Source organism: Pelmatolapia mariae, linkage group LG17, assembly GCF_036321145.2.
Source record: "Pelmatolapia mariae isolate MD_Pm_ZW linkage group LG17, Pm_UMD_F_2, whole genome shotgun sequence".
Taxonomy (NCBI): domain Eukaryota; kingdom Metazoa; phylum Chordata; class Actinopteri; order Cichliformes; family Cichlidae; genus Pelmatolapia; species Pelmatolapia mariae.
In genome coordinates, this window is record NC_086242.1 from 20,582,291 (window position 1) to 20,600,132 (window position 17,842).

The window sequence follows — 17,842 nt, forward strand, 5'->3', positions numbered from 1 at the left end:
AAGGTTCGTCATCAGTCTCTCTGAAAGCGACAGCGGTGGAGTCATTCATTAAACATCAAGAATGTCACCAAGTGCTCAAGTGTGACACACATCACTCCAGCTATTCTGTAAAGTGTTGATTTATTCTTGACTCCAGAGAGAATGTTTTGCTTTTTACTCCAAATTTCAGCTTTCTGCTTTGTTTTACAGACGTCAGTAAATTAACTAAAGAACTGGATTTAGTATCTGTCAGCACAAGATGATACTGATGTGAGACGTGCTTGGTGCGTGTAATTTGATAACACAAAGTATTATTAACGGAAGCACAAATAAGTCTTCATAACAGCTTAGTTTGCTAGTCTTAAAAAAACATTCTGATTGGGTTTCTCACGCTGAGTTGGTTCAACGCATCGTCCCTTGATTCAGTAAATCTGAGAAGATTTATTATCTATTTATCTAGGATTGTGTGGAATTTTGTGTCTTAGCATCGTTTTCCACAGCTGAATGCCAAAAACAGTTTTTCCTGTATTGACCACTGGAGGCTCCAGCAGTGAGTCAGCCCCTATAGACTGCAATGTAAAATATTCTACTTTAGATCCTGATACAAACACCGTTTTGGTCTCTGTAGTTAAGGTACTGTAACAGCTGTGCACAGGTCATCTTTTTCAATTTAGGGGCGTGGCCTCTTCGACAGAAAGCTAAATGGTGACAGCTGTAGCTGCTAGCTGTATGCTATGCTACACCTAAGCTAATTGGAGTTCCTGAACTTGACCTCTGGACTGTGTTTGTGCTGTTAGAGCCTTTTGGAGCAGTTTTAATTACATCATTTGACCAATATAATGGCTGCTGTGAAATTATTGTACTAACAGACTGTTCAAGAAGTCCGTGTTCTGGTTCTCTGGTGAGTGAAACTGAGATTTTATTCTGATGTTAATGATTACCATTTGGCAGGTATCTTAGTCTGTGCAATATAATCACTTCTGGTTCTAAAGAATCTCACATGGCAGTGGCCAAAACACTAAAGCTTCACTGAAGCTTCAACAAGTCATCTCATGGGTGACACAGTGGCCTCTGTCTTTTATATACAGTTTGTGGCACTTTTACTTGCAGGCTCTTACTCCACCACTGGGTCTGCATCTGACCGCCGTGGCTCCCATGAGGTTCTGACTGAGTGGCTGTGGGTGAGACTCAGAGGATAAGTTCCCATAGGTTTCTATCTTGGTTCTGTCTCAAAATAATACACATATATTCAAGACAGTTTGACTGTTATTTTTTTTGTTCTGTTCTTTCTGGAAAAAAATAGAGAGACAGCTCAGTGCAGTTTCAGCCACACACTTTTATTCATGTCACAAAACTAAAACTTCATTCTCAGTTTTACAAATTAAAACAAAAGACACTCAAATATTTTACAGTCGTTTACAAGATGACCAGAAATCAAGTGAAAGGATGAAGTTTGAACCATTCAGGTTTTAACAAAGCTTATGAACTTCTTTTTTATTTATTTTAAGTGCTGGTCATAGAAAAGTGCAGCAGTCAAACTGCCACAGAGCACACATTCAAACAGTCATGCTTTTCTTTATTTCTTTTTTCCTTTTTTTTTGTTAAATTTGCTCTGGTGCTATATCTGAACAAAGTGGGCGGAGCCAGAGACACCACCCATATTTCTTTCTTTCTTTTTTTTTTTTTTTACACAAACAGCACATTGATTGTTTATTTTTTAAATCTTGTTTTTCACCCTCAAGCTCACATTAAATTTGGGTAGAAGCTCATGCAGATCATGCAGGATGTGGACAATGACCATGCAGCACACTTACTTTAAATATTTAGATGCATGCGAATCAAAACAACCAAAATTTCCAGCTGTATCATTATCTGAAACCCAGTTTACACACAGTCATTTCATTTGTTTGAAAGTTAAAACCAAGTAGCAGCTTCTTAAGCTCAAAGATGAAGCTAAAAACCGCAGTTCCTCTAATGTCCACTAGAGGCTCTAGCAGTGAGTAAACCCCATAAGCTCCCACGTTAACACGTCCAGCTTTACAGCAGAAACAAACATGTTTGTGTTGGTCTCTATAGATAATTTCCCCCTTCATAATAACTGTAAGTGGGGAGAATGTTTTTGTAACTCACCTGTTTAAATTTTATTAAGGCTTACTAAGTTTCCGCTGCTATGGGTGTGGCCTCTTTGGTAGGTGGATACACATATAGATGGTTGTAGCTGCTAGGCTTCACCTCAGCTAACTGGGGTCAGTGAGGAGCATTTTTAAAGGCTTGCTTAGAAACATGAGATGAAAAAAATAAAGTACAAAAATTGTAAGGCCAAAATGTTACAGACTTTACTTGAAATGGGAACACCTTTAAAAAAAAATCCCAAACATGGAAAATGAACCAAATAAACTGCTTAGTGGATACTGAATGGTGTAAATGTCAAAGTACAAATGAAATCTTTTTGATTGATTCAGTTGATTTGGGACAGCTAGCAGTGGACAGTTGTTGCCTCAGTGGAAGTAGTTTCCCTAGATCTTCACAATGAGGGTAAAATGAAGTGTGAGGTTGACAGGAGGCAGAGTACAGAGAACTAATGCAGAGGACTGTTGTGGTTCAGAGGAATCTGAGCCTAAAGGCAACACTTCTGATTTACCAGACCACTTTCTAGACCTGGGAATGACCATCTGGACTGCAGTGCTTAACTTCTTGTGAACAGTCTACTATTTAGGGTTAAGTTCAGATTCACATCGACACTTTTATTTGGAATTTTCACCTGTGCAGAAGTCGTAGAAACAGAAGTGAACGAATGTAAAACATTTAATTTGAAAGGCAGCATCTTGTTTCTTTAAGTGAGTTTATTTAGCATTCGGCTAAACTACAACCGAACCCTAACCCCAGCAGTAAGCATTTCACCAGTGACCTGGTGGATGTTTAGAGGTCAATCTGTCGCCACCGCAAACCTGACTTTAAATAACTTACAAGAAAAGAAAAAAAGAATGGATGAATTCATGGATTGAAATCTATGACAGCTTAATAATGCTCATTGAGGTGCACATGTATGACAGTATAAATTAAACTGAAGAGAAAATCAAATGTTGACATTGGGCCAAAATGGACAAGATTTCTCACAGTCTACACAGAAAGAAAAACAGATTGTCACAGTAGCTTGTATTTACAACAATATGTACACACATTTACTGTACATACACCCACACACACACCCACACACACACACACAGCGGCACATGCACCATCCTTTTGCTCCAGTAAATTACTTTTGTACATCTGGTTAAAATTATGTTTCCTTAGTCCAAAACAAAAAGTGTAAATGCTCCTGATTACTGAAGGTACATGAGATCGGATCTTTCTAATGTAAACCCATTTGGAGAGTTAAAAGTGTCAAATGAAGACAGTAGACAAGGCTTAAATCGAGAAAGAAGGCATGCTTTACAGATTTAGCCTGTTTAAGGTGGATTAAGGGCTTAATGGTACATTCCTCCATCCTGAATCATTTGCCACAGGACACTTGATTCAATATGAACCTTCTGTTTCTTATTCCTATGATCCCAAATCTTTTAATCTTTAAGTACTCTTACCACCTGGAACACAATCTAGAGCGAGTTGCACCTGAAACACCAGGTGTCCCCCTTTCATTTACTAGCATCGTTAACCTTTAAAGCTGCAGTGACTGTGCGAATATTATGAATCATGCATGAGCTGTTAACTCACACTAGATGTTTTGATGACCCTTACTGCAGCCCGAAGCTCATCTTGTGTCCTGCTCACACTCTTACATTCAGTATTCTGACATCATAATGTGACCATGTTTAATTTGAACACTCATGATTGGGAGAGGAGATGGTTTACTCCGTTTGGAGGACCAGTTGTGATGTTTTTTCCCAGGTGTTGAACACGAGCTTCAGCTCTCCGTCTCCTGACGCCTGTTTTCAGGATGGACTGTGACGACACTCACAAGGACGCTGCACTTTTCACACACACCCGCGAAAACACGAGCTGTTACCAGAAGCATGCGGGGCAACATTTGGTAACACTGCGCTGTAAATTGTGTCATATTTCAAAATAAAAGCTGCTGAATTTATACCCTTGATAACGCGTGTGTGTCTGTGTGTGGGTGTCTGTCCTGGCCAATAAGATTAACGGACCAAACATAGGTCCCATCTTCTCCTACTTTTCCTAATTCGCACTTCTTCAGAGTTTTGCCTTTGCCTTGGACAGTTTGCTGCAGGAGAAAAAAAAAAGATGGTGGAGAAGGTAGACAACAACAGAAATTGGTGGTGAGTTCATGGTGAGCACCCTTCATTTCCTTTCACCATCCTTTGCTACATTTGCTGCCTCACAGTCCTGTCAGTCAGTCTGCTGTGGATTATACATACGGTATATGTTTGTGTTGGTTTTGTCTCACTTGACAAAGCCTTGATGTGCCCTCTGCAGCCATCAGTTTTCATTATTCTCATGGTTGTGTGTCTGAAAATAATTTGTGACTGTATTTAAATGTTGGTCACTGCTTTAAACTCATTAGGACAGGAGAGATAAAGTAAAACAGGACCTGGGACACACTTTTTAACACAGAAAACTGCTCAGAGTGAGTTACACTAAATCAGCTGATTTCCCTACATGAAGAAATCCCATCCAAACAGGGCTTGGTCATCTGTTACACTTAATAATACTTTACTTTATAGTTAGTTACAGCTAATCGGGGGCTCTTTGAGTGCAGTGACCAGCTGGCACAACGTTTACTTATTTAACTTTTGTCAGATGAGACTTGAAACCTTTTGTGTTTGTGTTCAGTTTATTGAAGTGTCGCTAAATGTTGTGCGCCACTCTTTGCTCTTCCTTGTCCCACTTCCTCGTCTTCTTCTTTGACACCTCCGACAAGTATCAGCACCTGCGTCGAGTCACATGACTGTTTCTCTGCATCCTCGTCGTACGCTAAATCCAGTGTGCATGGCCTCAGACCTCCAGCTCCGCCTCCTCCTCTTCTCGGCCTGCGTAGCTTCAGTAGTGCCACGCCCTTGCAGGTGCGTTTGGCCAGTGCAGCCAGTTCCTCCCTGGCGAGCGGGTTGAAGAGGAGGTAGAGCAGAGGGTTGACACAGGCTGGCAGTGGGGCAACAAGCAGCAGAACCCCCTTCGCTGCCTCTGGTCCAGCGGCTGGTAGGCGCAGGAGGGAGGAGAACGTAAGGAAGGCAACAGGGAGGTAGAGGAGGCAGTCAGAGAAGAGCAGCCAAGCCACATGTCGCGTCAATGCTGCTTCCTCCTCTGAGCTGGCTGGAGCCTTGTGGGCACGACAGTAGAGATGAGTGTAGGAGAATGTCATGAGAAGGAAGCAGAGGGAGTCGAAGAGCACCAGAGACACGGAGAAGGCTAAGGACGACGACGATGATGAGGAAGGTAGCGGTAAACAGAGAGAGGTGCTGCTGTGTCCGGCCACCAGGGAGGGCATTGTGACAGTGAAGCCCAACAGGAAACACAGACAGATGGAAACACGGAAGGATAACGGCGATGAAGATTGACCTGGATTTTTTTTTAAAAGAAAAAAAAAGAGTGAAATCAGAAATCAACTTTTAAGAGTGTCTGAATGTTGGCAGATGAAAATAATAATAATATGTGCTGGATATCAATGACAAAAAAAAAAAAATTTTGCTTTAAAAACTGTATGTAGACAGTAAACATGTAGACATGTTAAAGTCAAATATCCAAATTAAAGTACTGATGAGCTGTTAAAGATGAGTTTTAGCAAAGAATGTCTTTTAGGCTATTTTTATTAATCATGAAGCCAAAAGTCATCTGGACAGAAAAGTTGATTCTGTTTATCTGGACGTAGCGTTTTCAGTGGGAGAAGCATTTCATCACTCATTCAAGTGACTTCTTCAGTCTCAGCTGACTGCAGGTTTCCCCACTCTTATAAACAGTACCTTTGCATAATGATGGAAACTAACCCACTGAATGAACAATGATGAGGATGTACACATCCTGGACAGGGAGGAACGCTGGTGTGAGCGGGGAGTCAAGGAGGCCATTTATGTAAAAAGGGAAAGACCTAAGTCGAGGAGGGGACCTAAGGGTACCTCTTTCACCATCTTACAATGCTGTGATTGCAGCCAACTCTCTCTGAGGTACTCATGGCCACTGATCAATGGTCACTGGTCTCCATCTGAAAGCGCTACATCCAGATGAACAGAATCAGCTTTTTGGGATTTACTTACCTGGAACATGCATCAAAATACAAAATGTCATCATTTTGGTGAAATTAGTTCCCCCAAATCATAAAAGTTCACTTTCTTTAAAATTCAATTAGGGTTTGGTGGCTTTAATTTTTATCTCTGAGTTTGGTGATGCCTGATGTTTTTGGATATAAGAACAGTGTCATCTGCATAAAAATAAACTTTGCAGATTTTGAATATATAACATGATGAAATGTACAGTGTTGGCATATAGAACTGTGTCATCTTTGTAAAAAATTACATAATTTTTTCACATAAAATTATGTAATGTGCATAAAAAAATATGTTATACCTGTGGCATATAAAATAGAGTTGTTTTGTAAAAATCGACTTGGACACATTTGGGTGGTAGAGACAATAATGTTGGTGTAGAGGGTAAATAAAAGCTGCTGGATCTACATATATGTTTCCTCACCACTGTTGCTAGCAGTTTTGCTGTGTCCTACAGTGGTGGCCACGCATCGCTCTAGAGCTGCAACGGTAAGGAGGAAGAGGCTGGTCTGTGACGCAAACACACAAAGGAACCCACTGAGTCGACACAGGAAGCTGCTCTCCCACTTTGCCCCGTACCTGGAACATACAATGTCAAAACTTTAAACAGAGTCCAAACACATCTGTCTCCCCTCTTAAAATCTTCGATTGTTTTGTTTTTGTTCTTGTTTACCACTATACACTCAGGTTTAGTACTCATCACTACATCTTATATACAACAGATGGGTAGTCTCTCTGACAGACGTGATAGATGTATTTTATTGTTTATCTATAAGGTTCCTATTGGCAAGCTTCTCATGCCAATAGGAATGAGAAGCTTGTCCTAAGACTCCAGAGTGCTCTCACTGTATCTATCACTACCCTACCTGTTTTTGAGAATCTCAGAAATCAACTGTTCCCTGGTTCCAGAATAAATCCACAATGTCTCATGAGTCCCCAAAAATTCCAAAGATCCTCACACCTGAGAGTGCTAAATATTTCAATTACGTCATTGTCTGGATTCCAGTGTGCCCAAGGTCCCTGTAATCCACAGTGCTTTCAAAGCATTCTAATCCAACTGATTTTAAGGTAATTAAAATCACTCTTTGGAAAAGTAGTCCCAAATTCCCCTAATAATCAATCCCTAATTTCCTTAATATATACAGTATATCCCCCCTCCTCCTTGATCTCCTCCTAAATCCCTCGAGTGATACCCAGAGTCCCCAGTCTGTTCTGGTTTGGTGTCCTACCTCCAGAAGCTCCCGAATGTCCAAGCGTCCACTGCTGCCAACCAGCCGCTCCACACTCCCATCAGGCCATTCACCAGGGCAAGTAAGCCAATCAGTAGTTTGGGGGGAGTGAGAGAAGTGGCTGGAGAAAAGAAGACTGAAAGGACGACAAGACTGTTGCTGACCAATGAGATTGCTGCGATAAGCCAAACCCCACCACGGATCATCCAGCTGCCGAGCAGGTGGAGGCAGGGACGGAAAGGTCCTGCAGGAAACATAAACCATTAACACGATCTTTTAAATGTTTTTGTACACACAACTAGTATTTATGCTTCTGTAATGATAAAAGTCCCTTCCTGCAGCGCCCTCTGGTGTTTTACATCTAAAACAAGTATTTTTTTAATTAAAACAAAGATATAAGATATGGATATACAGAAATGATTGTAAGCCAAAGAAGTGTGCCTCTAAGCTCTTATGTGCAACTGAGGTGTTTTTAAAATGTAGAAATGTAGAGCTGAGATTTTTCTCACAGATAAAGATTTAAGTAATTAATCCTCATAGGTAATGTAGCACTGATGATAAAGACTCGGCTATCATAGAGTTGCTGTTGATTTAATTCTCTAAAACTAATAAAATCTGTTTCAGAGTTGTGCTTCCTTAATTTTCATATAACAGATGTGTGTTTATTGTGTTTTAATTTGACAGACAGGGGTTTTTGGTACCTGGTGCCGGGCTGCAGTGGACTGAGTGTTGGGGTTTGGGCTCATCTTCCAACTCCATCAGGAAATCTTCCCAATCTTGATCTACTGCAGAGACACAGTGAGGACAGCAGTACGTTGGTTTTATTTCTACTTTTAGTGGAAAAACAAGCATCCCTAAGTGAAAGCTGTTTAGACACGGATGAAAAAACAACTTTGAACTGGTGATCAGCCAAATTTGAAACTGGAAACTTTATTTTTTTTATTTTTATGGGACATTTTGATTACACCTCATATTAAATCTTACATAAAGCTGTGGAACCTTCCACTTTTCACCCATTCATTACCTGCTTTCCACTCTGACCTAGCTTCTTTTTAAAAAAACAAAACAAAACAGTTTTGTATCTAATGAAGAAAAATGATGACCTGAATAAAATTTTAGGGCTGACCTTCTGTGTAGAGGAGTGCCTCAAATCTCTGCTGGATTCTTCCCCTTTTTTTCTATAAATGCTTAACAAGCTCCATGTTGTAGTTTTGAATGACAAAAAAATAGAAACAAATTAACACTGTCCAGTGTTCTAAGTCCCATCTTAAAGGGGGTACCCTGAGGAAGGGTTTTCTGAGGAGTTAAATAAGGTGCAACCTCTGCCACTGAAACATGAAGCGGAAAACTGCAGTTCCTCTAGTGGCCACTTGAGGCTGTTCCAAAAGTGTGTCAGTTCCCATAGTCTCCCATGCTAAAATATCCAACTTTACAGCAGTAATAAACACATTCACAGCGTGCTACTAAACAGTTGTGGCATCTATAGAAAAATTTCCAGTCTGGGGGAAATTGAGACTTAAACTTTAGAGACATGCTAGCTCTCTGCTAGGTCCATTAACTGGATTCCATGAACTGGCAGTCTGGACTGTATTTGTGCTCGTGGAGCCTTTTGGAGAATTTCTAATGGAATTAACCAACAAATAACATGTTTACTGTACAGTTAATTATGCAAATAGACTATCCAAAAAGAGTGTGCTCTGGTTTTGGTCTTTTACTTGAAATGAATGCAGCTTCCTAAGCAAACCTGTTAGTGTTGTCTGAATTCACCCTCTTGCTCACCTCTTGATCACCTCTGGCTCAAGATAAAGAGGCGGACAGCCGTCTCCATGAAGTTAAAGCTAAAGCAGAGGCTTAAAATGTGGAGCCCACAAACCAGCGAGTAGTTATGTCTACCTCTTATTAATACACTGATCAGGCATAACATAACATCTGTCCCCCTATTGCTGTCAAAACCACCCTGACCATCAAGGCTGATGGAAGATGTGCTGAGGTATCTGGCACCAAGATTTTAGCAGCATCCTTTAACACCTGTAAGTTGTGAGGTCGCATAAAATTTGAAGACGGCATGTTCACTTGCCATGATTAAGCGATATCAGTATAATTCATGTCACCTGTCAGTAGTTATGATGTTATGCCTGGTTGGTGTATGCAATCATTTGGTTCCTCAGGTGAAAACTTCCATTGTGTGTTGGGGTTCACCTTGGCTGGAAAGGATAGCTGCATCTCTTCCAGCTGAGTCTCTTGCTTCCTCTCTCTCCCAGGACAAACCTCCTGCACCTCCACCTCTCCGCTCACAGGAGATGAAGGCACAGCACTGGAAGGCGTAGGGAAGCTCCATCACCCTGAGCACACACAGACACACAGTGATAAACACCTCTATCTGTCCAAACATGGCTCAAATAAATTCATTTTATTGCACCTGCTGTTCAGTGGAATGTCCCTTTAGATGCTTTCCATCAGAGATGGACGAGACAGATTACACTGTGTGTGTGAGTGAGTGTGTGAATCTGCGTGTGTGTGACATCTAAACACTACAGGAGTTAATCAGCAGCAAAGTGGCTGTTAATTCAAACCTTTTCCTAAATCACATCAGCAGTGTTTGCATTGCAGGACAGACTTGTGGATAAGTCTGCTTCCTGATAACCATGTTGGAGGTCCTGCATCACAGTCTGGTGGTACGTGGACGTCTCTTAATACAAATATGTCTTCCTTTGTTTATGAGTGAATGCCCACCTGACTCGAGGCAGATCCTCTTGGGCTATTAGTTCCATCAGCTGCTCGTTTCCAGCCAGACGCAGGTGAGTCAAACTCTGCAGGCCACTCAGAGGCAGAGAAGAAAGCTGATTGGATGACAAGTCACTGCAAAAACAGAGGAAACCAGTGTGGAAACCAGTTAATCATATTCTATAACTAATTCAGATAAATTTAAGGAAAACAGGCCATTTTCCCGTCTCCTGGGCATCTATAGGTTAAAATCTCACACAAACCACAAATCTTCAACTTAAAATGATATATTTAAGGGCAGCTGAACATATTTGCTGAAAATTTAGCAGCTGTTTTAACGTGCTTCCTCAACTTTTCAATCAAAAATGGTTTTCCAGGCACCCGTTCAGCTCACGGGTTTGCGTCCGACCTGTGCTGCGCTTCTTTGTCTACTTCCTCTCCCTGCTTTCCTGTCCACTCTCCACTACTACGCTATCTAATTTTTAAAAAAGGAATTTTTAAAAAATGGTTTCAAAACTACTAACCAATGTTCTGACGGATAAAGAACTCACAGTTTGGTGAGAGCAGGGAGAGCAGAGAACGAGTTTGGCTTCACCGATGACAGTCGATTCCAGGACAAATCACTGCAGGATAGAAAAACATGAAGTCAGAAAACAAACCAGCAGTCATGTGATTAGAAATAGTGATTTATGATAATAAAAAATATGTCAGTTAAACCTACAAGAAGTTAGTTCTGCTAAATACCAGCCGTGGTGCCTGAGATTTAGTTGCTTTTTCCTTAACAGAAAGAACTTTTTTAACATTTTTATTGATTGAAAAAGTTCTTTTTTTCTGGTTGTCAACCCAGTCTGCAGGGTTTGTGGAAATATGTAAAAAATCAATGATTTTCATCTTCTTTTGAATTTTTCATGATTGTATTTTAGCCTATGAATACCTTGTGTGCAGACACATAACCTTCTCTGTATTTTTTGTCCAGTTTTGTTTATTCCACTTTAATCTGTTGGTAACCTTTGCACGCTGACCTGATCTCTGCTGTTGCGTAGGCTGTTAGTTCGGATTAAAGCGAAAGCACCACAGGCCTACGCAACAGCAGGTCTTTGTTTCTAATCCCAGAATAAAAGAAACTGTGCACATAATACTCTTACGTCTGTAATACCATAATAAAATCAGCAGTAATGTTAAGAGAGGCATGTCTCGTTTCTCAGTTTGAGATGCTGTAGTACTGGAGGCTGCAAATATTCAAAACTACAATAGTCCTAAGTGCAGTGTTAGTATGAGCTGTAGTATCAGGTGTAGTGCTGTGCAGATTCTTGTCTTTGTTCCAAACTATAGCATCAAACCTGTCCTATCCACAAGTGGACCACCTGGATGACTTAGTGAGTTTCCATTTGGAAATACTTACAGAGGGATCACTGCTCAGGATCTGCTGGCCAATTAAATTGGCGGTGTGTCTGTGTGTATCTGTGTGTGTGTGTGTGCGCGCGTGTGTGTTTGCATGCTTACAGTGAGCGTAGTGATAGCAGACCAGCGAATGTGTTTTCCTCCAGTTTTTCTACCACATTGTGATGCAGATCACTGAAAAACACACACGTTTGTATTTCTATCTTTAAGAGGACCATCGCTCATATGATGCATTCACATGCCGCTCCATCAACCTGAGTTCTCGGACTGTAAATGAAACATGGTTTATGGAGAAGGTTTGGAGGAAAGGCTGGAGTGTGTGGAGAAATGCCAGCTAGTCTGGTTGATAAGCTGTATGGGTGCTTCACACAGGCACACATACCTGCTAATTAATAGATAAAATAAATTCCTTCAATGTGATTCACCAAAACTGAAGTACAGACTTCATGAACGGTCTGCCAGTACAATTAACCACAGGGTAATCTGTTGGTCAGTTAAATACAGTTGTTCTCCAAGGTGAAATTAGCTATACAGACTAAATAATAGCAGGTTACAAATGTGTTTATTCCTGCCGCAAAGTTGGATCTGAAGCCTCGAACTGTACAAACTCTCAACTCTCACTGTGCAAAATGTCCTCACAAGGCCCAGAACTCACTGCGGTCCTCACAAATACAGACATACATGCACACACACATATTAGCCATCGCTGTTTCCATTACATCACTAAAGAATCTGTTTTACAGCAAGTGTTTCCTGAATGACCTGATTGGTCAGAAATAGACTATGAGGGTGATAATTATTCCCATAATGCACAGCTGTCTCTACTTTATTGATTGTTATGGTAACTTCAGATTTAATAACTGTGTCTTAAAGGCTTTACAGGCCAAAAAATAAGCTATATCCGACCCTCCCAAAAAAAGGCAATAAAACATTAAGAAGAACAGTTTAATTAAATGTAAAATGAACATTAAACTCACATTTTTCGAATGCTCTCACAGCCGGAGAAGCTGGGAAGAGTCTGGATTTGATTATAGGAGAGATCGCTGCAGAGGGAGAGAGTGAGTTGAAGCTGTCAGCACCGTAATTTCCTATACACACTGAACACATCACAGCAGCTCCCAGCATACAAGCCAAGACTTAAAAAAATATCTGAAATAAATGAAGCAACAGCAGATATGATTCGATGGACAGACATGAATAGTCCCTGATGATATACAGGGCCTTCAGGGACCACCTTCAGCCTGAGTTCAGTGTTCAGAGACATGCAGAGATGTGGATGTAATTGTTGTGTTTGGACTCACAGCAGCTGCAGCTTTGGAAACTGCTCACAAACCGAACTGGGCAATGAGGTGATTCGAGCTCCGGTGATAGTCCTACACACAGAGAGATAAAACAGAACTAGTTTTCCACGGGAGCAATTTAGAAGTACATTAAAAATGTGTTATGTATTCACAGCCCTGTTTCTAATAAGTGGAAATCTTGTGAAAATGAAACAACAGAAAAGATAAAACTTGGAATTTTAAAGCTTTTTTTTCCCCCACAGATATTACATTCATATTACAAATTTATCATCAGCAACATGTTTAAAAAGAATGTGCCAGGGAATATTTCACAGTGTGATGCCTTCGACCTTCTTTAAAAAGAGTTCTTGCTTGTTGCAAGTTAGCTAGCTGCTCCATAGTTCTGGACTGCCTTTGTCATATATTTAGTTTCATACTGTTCCAGATGTTTTTAAAGGGCTGGAATACATGCAGAATGTGGTTTGGCATTGCTATCCTGAAATATGCACGTCTTTCTCGTAAAGAGACGCTGGGAATCCCCCACAAGCACTAATGCCTCTGCAATACCATCACGGATCATGGCATGGTCTTGCGTAAATAAGCAAGGTCTTCATTTGGATGCATGCAGCATCCATGATTTCCCAAAAAGAACCTGATTGGTCAGTGCAGAGGACAGTTTTCCACATCACCTCAGTCCATCCTAAAGGAGTCTGGACAAAATGGTGGTGTTTCTGTTCTCCCATTTGTTTTTAAGTAGGATTATACAACTTTCTCAGCCTTTTCATGCAGTGATCCTGACGTTTAAAAAAAAAAATAGGAAAACTGTTAGATTTTTCAGTTTCAACATTAAATAAGGTACAAGAAGTAAGGAAATTTGTGTTTGGTTGATTATTTCTTTATTGTGACAGTGCTTCTTGGCAGTAAATGTTATACTGTTGAAAAACCTGTTTATTTCCCCTTAAATGGTGCCACACTTGCAAGGAAAATGAATTTGTTGGTTGAGCAGCAGAGTTGAGTATGTGGTTTGCGCCCATGAAAAAATTGACAAATCTTCTCTGCCAATGACAAACAGCTTATTCTGCTTTTGGCTTTTGTTTTGAGTTTATTGTACTCCAGGTGTTTGTCATCACTGGAGGCAATCTTAAAGCAGAAAGACACTGAGATGAGGTTCTGCAACTTGTAGCAATCCCATATCTCCACAGTCTGGGACCAAACTCTATACTCCAAGATGACAGTATTTGCCCCCACAGAGCGGGGTTTATCAGAGACCACCTCCAGAATTTGGGAGTGGAGAGGATGGAATGACCTGCCCGCAGTCTTGACCTCAACCCCACTGAACTCTTGTGAGATCAGCTTGGCTGTGCTGCTCCTGTCAGAGTGACCAACACACCCACACTGACCGACTTGCGGCAAATGCTGGTTGAAGAATGGGATGTCATCTCTCAGCAGTGCGTGTCCAAGCTCGTGACAAGCATGACGAGGAGGTGCCAGGCTGTTGTAGCTGCACATGGTTCTTCCACATGCTACCTGTTTGTTTAATGAACAAATTGTTTCTTCAGACTTCACTCATCCAATCCAGTAAACGACACCAAACAAGAGTCGGTAGCAGAATAAGCTGTTTGGCATTGGCAAAGAAGATCTGAGTTTTTCATGGAGGCAACCCACAGATGCATTTTCCTTGAAAATGTGGCTCCACATCAGAGGAAAAAGGGAAATAAACAGGCTTCCTGGTGCTATAAGATTTATTGCTAGAAAGTTTGTTACAACAAAAAAAAAAACAATCTGCCAAACACAGATTCTTTTGGCCTGTAAAGCCTTTAAGAAAGTGATTAAATCTGAAATTAAGTTATTGTCTTTGAACCATTTTCAATTTATTGTAGTCTTGTTTTTTTTTTGGAAACAGGTTAGTACACAACATGTTTGGGTATATTGTATTGTAAATTGTGTAAAATAAACTGTATATGCTTGTTAAATAGCATGTAGAAACATTGTGATGTGTCCAGGGGCGTCCACAGTGCATTACACTTTACAGCCATGTGTTGAGGTGCTTTGAAGTTGCATTAAGGTGGAATGACTCCCTCATCCACATGGCTGAAATGAAGCCAGTACAGTAATGAGTAATACGGTGAGCGGTCCAAGCTCATTATATGAAAAATAAATCATCAATATGGAAAAGTCTGATTAAAGAAAAGCAGCTACGTGCAAAATTTGGATTCACAGGATGAAACAGGATGTTGGAGAGGGGGGTTAACACTGGAGAGGGTCAAATGGAAGAATGTGGGACGGTTTGTTTGGTTGGACTTTTTATTTCCACCTACTGGTTCAGCGTGAGGTTACTGTTAAATACACACTACTTTCAGAAATGAGCTTAAATGGAAAAATACAAGAAAATAAACACAGCCAAGGTGTTTATTGTGACACGGAAAAGTGGGTCACAACAACGAGAAAGAAGGGTTTTAATTTCACGCTGAGCTGCAGAAAAATAAAGTTACAGTCTGTCAGATAGAATAATAATTGCTGCGTATTAATAACAGCAGTGTGATTTGGGGTGTTCAGCTCTCAGAAACACACTCGGATATGAAACATTCCTGTGTGTGTGTGTGTGTGTGTGTGTGTGTGTGTCACTTACAGGCTCTCCAGGCTTTTGGTTCCCGTCAGATCTGGAAACTCAGTGAGATCTGCAGCTCCATTCAGAGATCTGAGAGTTGGACACGGAAAGAGCGTTTAAGCTAAGAGAAGCAGAAAATGATTTACTGCGTTTCATTATTTGCGTAATTAACATCTGCACTGAACAAAAGGGCAACAGGGAGGTTGAATCTGCACGTCATATATGCTCAGCGATTACTTGATATTTCTCATCTAAAGCTGTCAACACTTGGATCCGTCATGGGGCGGATCTGTGAGGTTCAAAGACAGAAGCTTCGACTTCAGTTTATCAATGCTGCTTCTTCTTCTTTCAGCTGCTCCCTTCAGGGGTCACCACAGGGAATCACTTAACCCACTCTCACCCAAACCCCCCATCCTCCTCAGCCACACCACCCTCTGCATGTCCTCCTTCACTTCAATAGTTCTGTCACCACCAGCTTGGCCTCCTGTCTTTTTTTCAGTGCCACCGTCTCCAAACCAATCATCACAGCATGTCTCACTACCATCTTGTAAACCTTGCCTTTCAGTCTTGGTGCTCTCCTTCTGCTACAGTTGGCCATTGCTTTGGATGGTATTTAAACTCAGTTTATGGACATGTTCATTGGAAACCACTGAACCTGTCTTTAGTGGCTGAAGGAAAGGACAGATGGACATCTCTTTGACTCCACAGCTACTGCTTTATGCCATCCAGATGTAAGACATTTTGGTCCAGCATCTTATGTTTTCATGCCATTTTGCTTTGATGCAGAGCTGAAACTTCTGAGGCAATGGAAGATACCTCTATCATACTAAGGGCCTGTGACAGGCCAGAGGGCATTTTGATCATCCTTGAGGTGCAGATGGTCCTACAAGAGTTGGCTAACTTTGTAATAGCTGCTGCCACGCTGAACCTTCAGAGTATATCTCTGTGGCACTACTGAAACTGGTCTTGGAGCTTGAATGGGGTGCATTTACAGCTTGGTTTTGAAAGATTTTACTAATTATATATTCCTAAAACAAAATCAGAAAAATGTAATTTGGTTTCCTGAAATAAAGATAACTTAAGGACTTGTGATGCTGCATGAAGGGTCCAGCAAAATGTCTTCAGGTGCCGTGTTGAAAGAAATAAAAAAGAAACAACTATCTCACATGCTTAACGTGTTGACTGGAAATCCAGAGCAGAAATTATGTAATACTGATAATATACATATCTATGACAAGATTGTTAGACAGAAATTTGGGTCATGGGCATTATTGCACATAGACTCATCTTATCTGGAACTTTATTCATGTTTAATGAACATCCATCACTTGAGCAGAAGATATACAGTGATTAATAAATTTATTAGCGCACCACCCAATGTAAGGATATGCCATAGCTATCCTAAATGAACAGTATTGGTAATTACTGAAATCATGTTTTATGTTTCTTTAATCTGTTAATCAGCCAGTATGAACAAGCTTGGTAATTTTTAAATACTTGCTTAAATATTTAAATACTTTAAATACTTTACTTGCATTCCTGAAAAGAAAAAATATATATTTTAATTTGTTGACTGTTATGCTTTCAAGTGCAGTGTGTTGGCTTAAATTTGGGTATAAAATTGGGAATTCAGTTTGTTTTTGCCTAATAAGTAACAATATAAATGTAGTTTTGCAGATGTTTTGGACAGATGTCTAAAATACCTGTTGTTTTCTTGTTTGTTTTTTGGGGGTGAAATTCCTTGCTCCTTTTATTGACTTCTATGAATGGCAGAAAGTTCCAATATTTATGTAGACATGTTTAAAAAATTGCTCCTTGATATCAGTTTCACTTTTAGTTTACGCCTGTTTGTCTAGAAATGATAATTTGGACCTTTATGAATATTATCGGTTCATAAAGTTCGAGGAGTTTATGTTATGCCAGCCTCCTCTTTGAATGGCTGGAAGGAGTTTCTGGTGTGAAGGTGAATGTGGTATTTGTCTGCCTCCTTACAGTTCAATCTAAATTGGGATTCAAGAATATTTAGAAAAGATTCAGTAGTTGTAACTGACTCATTGCTTTGAGACTTATTTATGTCTCTGATCTTGATTAGGCAGAAGTAAAAATGTCTCTATTCTATTGTTTGTCAGGCAGAAAAGTCCCAAAACATACTGAAGCACTTAACAGGTTTAGTTAAATCTATAAAAGTGCTGTGCTGTGTTATTTGTGTGTTGAATTTGAGTGTTTCTCACAGCATGCGAAGCTCTGGTAGGTTCTGGAAGGCCGAGCGTCCGACAGAGTGAATTGGGTTGTCATAGAAAAATCTGGAAAAAGTCCACAAAAAAACGTTTTTCATCTCAGGCTGCAGTGAGAAGCTAACAAGTGTTAAACAGAGGTTAGCAAAATTACTTAAGATGCTGC

The 17,842-nt window shown here is 40.4% G+C and overlaps 1 protein-coding gene and 1 pseudogene across 3 annotated transcripts in view; one reads left to right on the forward strand and one right to left on the reverse strand.

The window, feature by feature from the left end:
• The window catches only part of LOC134615929 (NACHT, LRR and PYD domains-containing protein 14-like), an 851,239-nt pseudogene that overhangs the window by 508,666 nt on the left and 324,731 nt on the right, over nucleotides 1-17,842 (forward strand).
• The window catches only part of LOC134615993 (leucine-rich repeat-containing G-protein coupled receptor 5-like), a 46,163-nt gene continuing 29,616 nt past the window's right edge, over nucleotides 1,296-17,842 (reverse strand). Inside the window, exons 9-20 of one of the 3 annotated variants that reach the window (XM_063460740.1) lie at nucleotides 17,674-17,745; nucleotides 15,464-15,532; nucleotides 12,856-12,927; nucleotides 12,532-12,597; nucleotides 11,657-11,728; nucleotides 10,705-10,776; nucleotides 10,163-10,288; nucleotides 9,629-9,771; nucleotides 8,131-8,211; nucleotides 7,430-7,673; nucleotides 6,625-6,779; nucleotides 1,296-5,499 (exon numbers count right to left, since the gene is read on the reverse strand). In XM_063460740.1, the coding sequence (XP_063316810.1) occupies nucleotides 4,778-5,499; nucleotides 6,625-6,779; nucleotides 7,430-7,673; nucleotides 8,131-8,211; nucleotides 9,629-9,771; nucleotides 10,163-10,288; nucleotides 10,705-10,776; nucleotides 11,657-11,728; nucleotides 12,532-12,597; nucleotides 12,856-12,927; nucleotides 15,464-15,532; nucleotides 17,674-17,745 (1,894 nt within the window). In that variant the 3' untranslated portion in view covers nucleotides 1,296-4,777. Of the gene's footprint in view, nucleotides 5,500-6,624; nucleotides 6,780-7,429; nucleotides 7,674-8,130; nucleotides 8,215-9,628; nucleotides 9,772-10,162; nucleotides 10,289-10,704; nucleotides 10,777-11,656; nucleotides 11,729-12,531; nucleotides 12,598-12,855; nucleotides 12,928-15,463; nucleotides 15,533-17,673; nucleotides 17,746-17,842 lie in introns of all 3 variants that reach the window. The other 2 variants (XM_063460739.1, XM_063460741.1) reach the window with 2 other exon arrangements.